General features: G+C 42.3%; 1 protein-coding gene across 1 annotated transcript; it reads right to left on the bottom strand.

Moving 5' to 3' along the window:
• Positions 1-3,050: 3,050 nt before the first annotated feature.
• igbp1 (immunoglobulin (CD79A) binding protein 1) lies at positions 3,051-7,944 on the bottom strand. Its single transcript, XM_038698712.1, has 3 exons — positions 7,428-7,944; positions 5,060-5,392; positions 3,051-3,653 (listed from the first exon to the last, which is right to left on the bottom strand). The coding sequence occupies exons 1-3, from the start codon at positions 7,914-7,916 to the stop codon at positions 3,381-3,383; spliced, it is 1,095 nt and encodes a 364-aa protein (XP_038554640.1). The 5' UTR covers positions 7,917-7,944; the 3' UTR covers positions 3,051-3,380.
• Between the last annotated feature and the right edge of the window lie 2,862 nt (positions 7,945-10,806).

Here is a 10,806-nt window from a genome sequence, read left to right as displayed (position 1 = left end):
TCGTCTCTGTGTGAACATTTTGACTACTTTTAAATTGCTTATGGACACATAGCAGAGACACATACACCACATTGCTGCCCAGGGCTATTGTTGCCTGTAAATTTTATTATGGACATGTAGCAAACCAAACCACTTGCTTTGCAGCAGCACAGGCAGCCAAAACAATGTGATTATTCTTAAAGCATCTAAATAATCTTTACAACGCAAAGAATGATTGTGCCAGTAACACGGAGCAGCTCTTGTTGAAGCAGGTAAACCTACATACAGAGGAAACTGTGCGTCCTGCCTAAAGCCCAACAGGACTGTTTTATCCACCATATTTTCTCTCTCTCTCTGTGCATCTCAAAAATGATTGTTTCCTGAATAAATAACAGCTGGTAGCTGCTGAGTCAAAGCTATTAAACAGTAAACAATGTAAAAAAACAAACAAACAAAAGAACATGCTAATATCCATCAAAAGAATGTGATGCTCTTTTCAACAACAAGATACTGTTAATATATCAGAATCATTCTAGTGATCATCAGACTTTGAAGTTACAGTGTGAAGTTTACGTTTGCTCTGCAGAGACTAAAGACGCTTTTAATGCACCGTTAATGGAAAGTAGGCTGAAACTGAAAAGGTTTTTGTCTGATTTTCTAAATGTTTACATCTGCCCAGCTCATTCATATCTGTGATAAGCGCCCGTGCGTTCTTCTGCGTAACTGCGCGCACAGCCTGGCTGACAGCTCATTCGGTTAATGGAGCCTGTAGCAGATTACAGACTGGTGAAGTTATGAATGTATGAATGGAAAATGTAGCGAAATTAAAAGTAGATTACAGGCCCACAGAAAATACTGGAGTAATGAGTAAAAGCAGGCTACAGTTTTAAAAAAGGATCGTGAAAAGGTGCCAATTACTTTTTTTATTTTATTTATTTATTTTGCAAAATTATGTTACTTGTAACAAGTCACTACCTACCCTACAGCAGGCGTCCCCACTGCTGTTTTCAGGTACAAAAAGAACAGCACAAAATTAAGGTAATATTAAGGCTTTGCTGTACCTGCTTCTAGCGAACTCTTTTTTTCTCCCTTAACTTTTCAGCACCACATTTGCCTTCTGATGCATGTTTTCTATAGGCCTACATGATTTTTGTCCGTGTTTCAACCGTTTAATCATGTCTGATGCGGAGTGTGTGATTGATTGATTAACTAGTCACTCAATCCGCCTGGCTATGAGCCGTCTCCAAAATCGCCGGAAAAAGTGATGGGGACAAAATAGATTTTGAAATGTGGGGGGGGCATGTCCCCCTCATGTATAATGGCTCCTATACGCATATGAGCAAATGTAATAAAATAAAATGCCAAATCGCTGTATCAGTCTGGCTATCACACCACATCTTAATATGCAACACTACTTGGATACTTCTCTCTTGAACAAGTATTTTTTTTCTGATAACAGCAGGCTTCTGTGGACCGGCTAAAAGGGTTCTTGGTGTCTTCTTATTGCAGTGCTATGACCATTCAGTCAACTCCTACTGTTTGACACATGCACAGTGTGTAGGTAGTGGCTGTGAGGTGCTGTGGATAGGCTAAAGGCTCGTGCAGACTATGACTTTAAGCGTCGGCCGATCGCCGTGCTGGCAGACGTCGGCGATGTGTCAGAAATGTGTCGGGGTATCATTCAGTCAGAACAGGGACACAGCTCTCATGCAGTCAGTGGACAGGTCTGGGCTCTGCCACCTTTGTGATGGACTTGAACTCTAACTGTGAGCCAGACCTACAGCCCACCAGGTCTTCCATCACAGTACACATCATGTCTGCTTTTCTGTGGTCAAAATGTTCTAGTTACATGAGGTAAATACTCACGGGGAGTCAAATTCTGGACTAACCACGTGTACTTCCATTCTGTCCACATGTGAATCTTTTTTTCCCTTTACCTGACAGAAACGGGCTTCCACACAATGCAGTATCAAGTCCAGACAACTTTGAAAACAGAACATTACCGCAATTAAAAGAAAAGCAGACTTGTTGAGTGACGACGAGACTTTCTGTCTCGAATGCAGCTGATTCTGCTGGCCATCTGTGCTAAAAACTTCACAGAACAGACAAACCTTTAACGGCATCAGGCAACATTGCTAACTCACACTTGATTGTTGTCTGGCAGGTCACACAATAATAGTTCTCAATTATTGTAAAAGTCATCCAGACATCTCGGGTAACCTGCTTTCAAGACTGTGCAGATTCTGCGTTTCACTGGGAGCCAATAAAGTGAGCAATATCTTTTGGATCAGTCTGAGTTTTTGCTGTTGTTTGTTTGAGTAAACAGAAAAGGGAAGTTCCAGAAGTCGACCTGGCTGAGGTGAATGGGATTATTGGAGGAGGGATACGTACAGCTGTGTTGTTCACTTACACTGCTGCCAAGTGGGAGCAGCAGTGGTTATACCTAACACAGCTCATTTCAAACTGCTGATGAAGCTACTTTACTTTCAGTTACCATAGTTACTACAAGTTTAATCATCTGCATCGCAGGCGGGCCACAAGGTCAGCTTAACTCACATGGACGATCCTTGACATTAACTTTTGGTCATTGATTACTCAAACAAAGGAATGTTTGAGACCTGAGGTCAACGCATTCCAGACACAACCTTCTCAAGCTCGTTGGTGAGGGAGGAGATGTTGAGAGGAGTACGTAGGTTATTTTTCTTCAGTAATGCGGAGATAGCAGCAATGACCTCATCTTGACACATTTTAGATTTCACCCAGGCACTGACTTATGTTTACTGCATCTTGACAAATCACCCAAATTGTGTTCAACGGTTTCCAAGATCTACATTTGTCATTGTGTAAATCATTTATCTTGTTATGCTGAATGTGTGTTCCTTTTCCTGTTAATGTAATGACTCATGTTGAACTCAGGCCTTGAGAACATAAATAAATGTATCTAATCAAATGTGATCTGGAGTGACTAGCTAACCACAGCCATCATCACTGGCCTTCTGTATCTCCTTATATCTCTCTACAGCACGGAGATGTAGATATTCCCATAGCCCATATATTGCAATTCTCTCTTGTTACATGCTTTGACCAGTCTCTTTATTTTGTATTGACAGTGTTAGGGAATACACACTACAATACAGAAACCTTGGCATCTTGGCAGCTGCGCTTCCTTCACCCCAAACTCTAAAAACACACCACCACAGAGGATTGCTGAACCAACTTTGTAAATGAGTGAAAACAGAATATGGAACATGAGTAAATCCGCTCTGGTGTCTACCTGTAGCTATACCTGCATGTACCAGGTTTAAGGATCAGAATTGTGAAGAGCGTCCACTTCCTGGACTGATTAGAATAGTAATGAAGTCGAGCCGGGTCCGTTTGGGCACACACTGTGCTGGGATCAGTTAGCCCATGTTATGGCGGTTTCCATAACCTTTGCGATGAGTGTCTTTCCAGTCATCCCAGTTTCTGGCTTTCAGCAAAGACTCCTCATCATCATTTTCAGCCTTTTTCTCTTTTTCTTCCTCTTCCCTCTCCTTTGCGTCAGTGTCCTCCTCCACAGCGACCTTCCTGGGTATCCCCTGGCCAGGCAGGACTCCGTGTTTCCTCTGCTGTTCATACCAGTCATCTACTGTCATGGTGGCAAGGCTGGGGTAACCAGCCCCGAACACCTGAGCCTGTGGGTGAAGCAAACACACTATCACACAATGTTGCCCAGCATGATAAGGACGCTACAGCCTGTTCTACTGCTCGCTACCTTGATTGGTACCTACTGTGTGATCGGAATTCCCTGTTACTTACCGACAAGGGCAGTGTGGGCCCGTTGGAAACCGTCAACATTATTGCTTATCCATAACCTCAGTACAGCATCTCTCTTTGATATTTGAGGATTTTAAAATCCGATAGCAGATACATTGAGGTGGAACTAATTAGGATGAGGAGGATCTGATACAATTTCCATATATTTTTATGAAACAGTTATTTGAAAAAAAAGAACATAGATCACCTAATCACCCAATATTAAAGCTGCAAGCAGCGCTGGGCGGGCCCTCGCATGTGTAGCGCATTGAGGAGTGAGGCGGCCGCGTTTGAGATTATGGAGCTGCTTCGTTGAAAGTCACTTCCTGTTGCCAGAAGGTGGCACTACGACTATGAGTGAATATTGGCTTGTACATGTGTTCAGGGCGGGACTCTTATTAAACGTGCAAAATTTGGTACAGATCTGAGCATGTACAGTCAAATTACAACAACTTCCTGTGTCGTGGCGAAGTGTGGCACTTCCCCGCCACGCCACCGTCAAGCCACCGTCAACCCGTTAAACGAAAATTCACAAGTTGTACAACATGGCCTCATCAATGTGTTAAGGGTTTCCTGGGACAGTTTTGAAGTCGATATGGCCAACCTGCTAAGAGTAGTACATTACAGCGTAAAACGTGTCAGCCACCCGCCCCGCACCGCCGCTATCTGTTCAAAACATAGTCAGACTTGCTACTAGCAAAACTGCTCAAAAAGTGTTCCTTATGCATATTCTGTAAGTGTATGTGTGCTGACCTCCTTTTGTTATTTTGTTCTTTAAGCTGATGATACACAGAGCAACTTTTAGAGCATGCTAAAGTTGCCGGTATGCTAAAGAGTAAAATGTAGCACAAGCACAAACAGCTTTTATATTACGAGAAATCACAGGAAGCCATCTCTCCCGTTAGTGCTAGCTTCGTAGCAGAGCGCTCAGGCGCAGTCAAACCAACGCAGAAGCTGGTTTATAAATACAGCACCAGCTGTGTAAAATACAGCAGCTGTGGACGGAGGAGACGTGACAGCTGGAAGTGAAAGATGTCATGTTCTGCTCAACAGTCGTTTGATAAATTGATATTAAAACACATTCAGAGAAGACTTGAAATGCTATTTATTTTTTTCAGTTCTTCCAGGCATGCAAACTGGTCAGGGGTAAAAAAGGTGAGAAGGACACGCAAGCAGAACGATACCAACACGCAAAGGCGTCACTTTGTGTTGAAAACACATGGCTGTGACCCTTTTCTAATGTTTTCACTGCGGCTCTGCATCGTGATGTTAACCTAAGTCTCACCTGTACAGCGTCCTTGGTGAGGATGAAGGGTTTCATGGGAGGCCTGACTGGCTGAGCTGAATGCTTGGCAGCCCCCTGCTTCAGATCACCCATCTGCTTGAGTATCTCCACCTCCTGGTCGATGCTCTCTATTTCCTCCAGACTCAGAGTGACCCACCTCCGGAAATTCAGAAGGTAAAAGTCTCTGCAGACTTCATCGTCGGCCTCTCCGCTGTCCACGGCTCCCCGTACATCTGACAGTCTGGCTTCCAGGTCCTTCTTCTGACGGTACCGCTCAATCTTCGCTTGTCTCTGTGCTGCCATGGTAACCAGATCTGACGAGCAGGGGACGGGCTGGAACAACAAGCACACAACACAGTTCAGAGTACTACCTTAAATTATTATCAGACAATGCTGTAAGGGACACGCTGCTCTTTTCTGTTTCCACGACATCATTAGTCTTTATTGATTAGTACTTCCAGCAGTCATTTCGTCCAACCAGGAATAATACTTTCAATGTAGACTGTATGTTGGGAAGAATGAAACAGATTTGAAAACATCTCTGGTGAAGCACAGTACAATGAGATGGCTGATCCCTCATCATCTCAGTGTGTTACAGCCATCCACCTGCCAGTCACCCGCCTACACAGCTGCTTTCCATTACTCATATGTCCCAATATACACTCACTTGCAAATTTATTAGGCACACGTAGCTAAAATTAACCCAGTTTACCCAACACAACAGCCAAATACCGTTCAACTGCAGCACAAACTATAACCTCTGGCATGATCATACAGTTGAATCAACACTTCACTAAAATGATTCTGTTTTTAGATCTGAATTTGAATAAGACTTCTTTTGGGCAGGGGTACAGAAATAAGGGATAACAATCTTCCCTCCAAGAAGCAGAGCTTGTTCTTTTCCCCTGTTGTTTACATATCTCCTCCCACTTCTAACTAGTTAAACAAACTAGTTCAAATGGATGAGAAGCTGAGGGAACACATGTTGCTGGTATACTGCAGTTTACCATCCAGCCTGAAAACTGAAAACACTTTTCCTTTCAATTGCACTGCTTCTGTGGGTACAGCAGTCCTTTGTAGTGCAGAGTGCTAAGTCACTGTTCACTGACAGGATACCAATTCTTATTCCACATCATTCGTTATGATGTGCCAACAATGCCCAGGGTTTTCCCTGCCATTACTGTGCATTCAGACAAAACACCAATTTAATCCTCGTGAATTTAATGGCTTGACTACAGCCAAGTGTTCACACACACAACGCCATAAAGCGAATAAACAGAGACCGTGATTACTACAGCTGTATGAACCCCCAGTTGTTGCAATAAATGGATCAAAGTGATGCCAAAAAAACTACAGCATGATACAGATTTGTAAACATATGAATTCATTAGAGGTGCTTCAATCAGGATTTTTGAGGCCGATCACCGATCACTGGGTCTATTTGAAGCCTTCTGTTTATTAGCATTATTTATTTAAATATTCCTAAAAACTATTTATTAAGTATTAAAATTAAGAGTTGATAACATATCATAAAATGACAACTGTAATTTTTTTATTGACAAGAAACATGGGCAACATTTTCCACTCCCTCTCTTTTAGAGACTTAAACCATAGAAGCCTTTGCCTGGTTACTGCGAACATCTTAAAAATATAGCATATAATAAATTACAAAAACAGAACAAACAGCATCTTTATAAATTTACTTCAACTACAAAAACTGCAACAAAAAAGGCTTTAGCCAAAAAAATTTAGGAGATAAAGAAGCATGACGGCTTTTGCATCATGAGTGAGTGATACACGCCGCTTTTTGTTCTGGAAAGCTCAGGCAGTTTTTTAGAGGGTAGAGAGAGGAGTCATACCTGTCAACACTGGGATGTGAATTTAAATCCTTGAGTAATAAGCACAGTTAATATTGGTCTCTAATTTATTAATGGTATCTAACTTGTCAATCCATTCATGCAGAACGCTTAACTAGGCTACAGTAGGTTATAGTCTTTACTCGTATATATATATATATATATATATGATTAAATAAAAGGTAAATCCATTAATGTTTCGCCCTTATATGGCTAACGTTAGCCCAGCTAGCTTAGCCACCAGAAATGGTAGTGGTTGTGGCATAAGCTGCAAGTCCATACGCCAGTAAAATGGCCCGGACATACCAAAAACCAAGTGACTTACAATTAGACAGAACATTACACATTTGCTTATTCTACATCACGTTAAAGAAACGTAGTAAAGTTAACGTTAACTTACCTGAAAATGATCGAATATTAAGTTAGCATTTAGAGCCTCTGACACTGAAACTTGTCTTACGAAGCCATGTGATGTAATTTATAGTAGTGTAATATTCAGCTAATCCACTTACCTTCGCTATAACATGAGAGTTACCATTTTCTGATTCTTCGTCTAGGCTTGTGTTTACATTCGTCGACTTTGGCAGTTCAAACTGTGATGACGTTATGTTATATTCCTTACATCTCCTCAAAAAATCCATGAAGTAAGCCCGGGCTGTTTGGACTATCTCTAGTCGTTTGTCTCGGCTGGTCTGCTTCATGGTCAGGGCTCCTAACAGAGCTGGCAGCAGCAGGTACTTGAGGTCTGCCGTGGCGATCTCCTCCAGCTCTTCATTGCGGCTGAACAGGTCGAGCTTAGCCACCATTGTAGACGCTTCCTCCAACATACTCAAACCGCGTTTAACTCGGACCTGGATACTGCTAGAGCCAAGCGGTTCGTTTGTACGGTCTACCTCCTCATAAATCTTCCATCCACGATCCAGCAAGTCAGATAATTTTGGAGGTTCTGCGTCTGAATTTAGTGGCTGTGTCACATCGTTGCTGTTTTCAAATTCCGCCATCTTACATTTTCCGGATTCCTTCTTCTTCGTCTACTGTTGTTGTATGTGACGCAAAGATTCAATGATTGTTAGAGCGCACCACAGGTCAATCGTTAAAACGACACTTACGCCTGACTAAATGTTCCAATTACCATATAACATGTTCAACTAGCTAACTGTATTTGTTAAAATAAATGTACCGTACATACATTAGAGATCCCAGCACGAAATATGGTGTTAAGAATTTTCTTATTGACTTATTTTCTTTGTGCCATCTGCTAGCTGTTGTCAGCCTAATGCCTGTTATCCAGTTTTTACCTTAACCTCTCCCCTATCAAGTAATTTATTCATCAATTTTCTTCCCTTTCTTTTTTTCTTACTTTTTCTTGTTGATAGAAATATTCCATATTTCGTGCTGTTTTGTAATGTCATGCAATAAAGTGTTTTTACATTGTGATATTAGCACTTCTTCCAACCATAGACTCACTCCACCTTTGCAACGTCACTTGTAACTCTAACAATCATTGAACAATGACGCCATCTAGTGGATACAATTCTAAATACACTATATTGCCAAAGGTTTTGGGTCACCTGCCTTTACATGCACATGAAGGTTAATAACATCTCATTCTTAATCCGCAGGGTTTAATATGGAATCGGCGCACCCTCTGCAGCTACAACAGCTTCCACTCTTCTGGGAAGGCTTTAGGTGGTGTTTAGGTGTGTGTTGATGGGAATTTTTTGACCATTCTTCTAGAAGCGCAATTGTGAGGTCAGGCGCAGATGTTGGACGAGAAGGCCTGGCTCACTGTCTCTAATTCATCCCAAAGGTGTTCTGTCGGGTTGAGGTCAGGACTCTGTGCAGGCCAGTCAAGTTCCTCCACAACGAACTCGCTCATCCGTGTCATGTTGGAACAGGAAGGGGCCTTCCCCAAACTGCTTCCACAAAGTTGGGAGCGTGAAATTGTCCGAAATGTCTTGGTATGCTGAAGCATTAACAGTTCCTTTCACTGGAACTAGGGGGCCAAGCCCAGCCCCTGAAAAACACCCCCACACCATAACCCCCCCTCCGCTAAACTTTACACTTCGCACAATGCAGTCAGGCAAGTACCGTTCTCCTGGCAACCTGCCAAACCCAGAATCGTCCATGGGACTGGCAGACAGAGAAGCGTGATTCACTGCTCTAGTGTCCAGTGGCGGCGTGCTTTACACCACTGCATCTGACGCTTTGCATTGCACTTGGTGATGGAAGGCTTGGATGCAGCTGCTCGGCCATGGAAACACATTCCATCAAGCTCTCTGTTCTTGAGCTAATCCGAAAGGCCACAAGATGTTTGGAGGTCTGTAGCTACTGACTGCAGAAAGTTGGCGACTTCTGCACACTGTGATTAAGGCTTACAGCTCACATAAATCAAAAATAGATTGCTCAAAATATTTGAATATATGAATAAAGACTTAAATGTCGACCTGAGAAGAGCTTCTTATCTCTCAGTCTGGATCAGTACACACAACCACAACCATGGAGAAGACTTCTGACTTGACATTTGTCCAGGAGAAACTATTTGACACCCTCCACAAGCAGGTTAGCCCCAGAAGGTCACTGCTGAAAGGGCTGGCAGTTCACAGAGAGCTGGATCAAAGCATATTGATGTAAAGTTAGGGTTAAAAGGTTAAAGTGTGGTAGGAAAAGGTGCACAAGCAACAGGGATGACCTCAGCCCTGAGAGGATTGTCAAGCAAAGCTGATTCAAGAACTGGGGGGAGCTTCCCAAGGAGTGGACTGAGGCTTAAGTCAGTGCATCAAGAGCCACCAGGCTCAGATGTGTCCAGGAAATGATGAATTGCTAGTGTCAAGCCACTCCTGAACTAGAGACAACGTCAGAAGTGTCTTACCTGGGCTAAGGAGAAAAAGATCTGGACCAAAGTCCTCTTTTCAGATGAAAGTAAATTTTGCATTTTATTTGGAAATCAAGGTAGTAATGTGGAATGTGATGTTTTGAATTGGTTAACTGAGCAATAGACATGTATGGAACTTTAAATATCTTTACTGTTCAGTAGTATTTCCTATATTGTGCAGAATATGGCAAGGTACAGCTTGTTCAACCGGCTAACATACACTAGACAAAAATACTGGGACACCCCTGTCCTAATACTTTTGGTAGGGGCTGTTTTTTCATGGAGTGGCCTTGTTAAGGGAAATGTAAATGCTACAGCACACAATTTTAGACAATAGTTCTTCCAACAGTTTGAATTTGGCCTTTTCCTGTTTCAGTAGAACAATGCCTCCGTCCACAAAGCCAGCTCCATAAAGAAATAGTTTTCCTAGTTTGGTGTGAAAGATCTTGATTGGCCTGTTCAGAGCCCTGACCTCAACCCTCTCCAACACCTTTGGGATGAACTATACTGGATATTGCAAGCCAGGCCCTCTCATCCCTCATCAGTGTCTGACCTCGCAAATGCTCTTCTGGATGAATGGGAAAAAATTCCCACAGACACACTCCAAAATCTTGATGAAAACCTTTTCAGAAGATTGGAAGCTCTTATAGCTGCAAAGGGGGACCGACTCCATATCAATGCCTATGAATTTAGAATGGGATATCATAAAAGGAATGTGTAGTGTCCCAGCATCTTTGTCCATACAGCGTATAAGGTTAAAAGGTAATGCAACTTGAAAATTCCAAAGTTGAATTTTTAGTGAGGCTCAAATCCAGTTTCAGTTGACGGAATTCAATTTCAAGTTTATTGGAATTCACATTCAAACTAATAAATTCACTTTCAAATTATGCTATTCAGATTCAGTTTTTCAATAGTTATTCAAGTTGAGCAATTCAAATTCAGATTCTACTGACACAAATATCAGTCCATAAGACTAGACTGCTCCTTCTCCTTGTTTTGGCACCATCTACCCACTA

This window comes from Micropterus salmoides, unplaced genomic scaffold (genome assembly GCF_014851395.1).
Source record: "Micropterus salmoides isolate LMB-PRFRI ecotype aquatic unplaced genomic scaffold, ASM1485139v1 Ms_hic_scaffold_5, whole genome shotgun sequence".
Classification (NCBI taxonomy): Eukaryota; Metazoa; Chordata; class Actinopteri; order Centrarchiformes; family Centrarchidae; genus Micropterus; species Micropterus salmoides.
This window is presented reverse-complemented; position numbering and strand designations above follow the sequence as displayed.

Coding starts and splice junctions, on each gene's coding strand:
- igbp1 (XM_038698712.1), bottom strand. CDS start 7,916: ATGGCGGAATTTGAAAACAGCAACGATGTGACACAGCCACTAAATTCA. Junction 5,393..7,427: donor ACTCTCATGTTATAGCGAAG/GTAAGTGGATTA, acceptor TTGTTGTTCCAG/CCCGTCCCCTGCTCGTCAGA. Junction 3,654..5,059: donor TCACCAAGGACGCTGTACAG/GTGAGACTTAGG, acceptor CTTCACCCACAG/GCTCAGGTGTTCGGGGCTGG.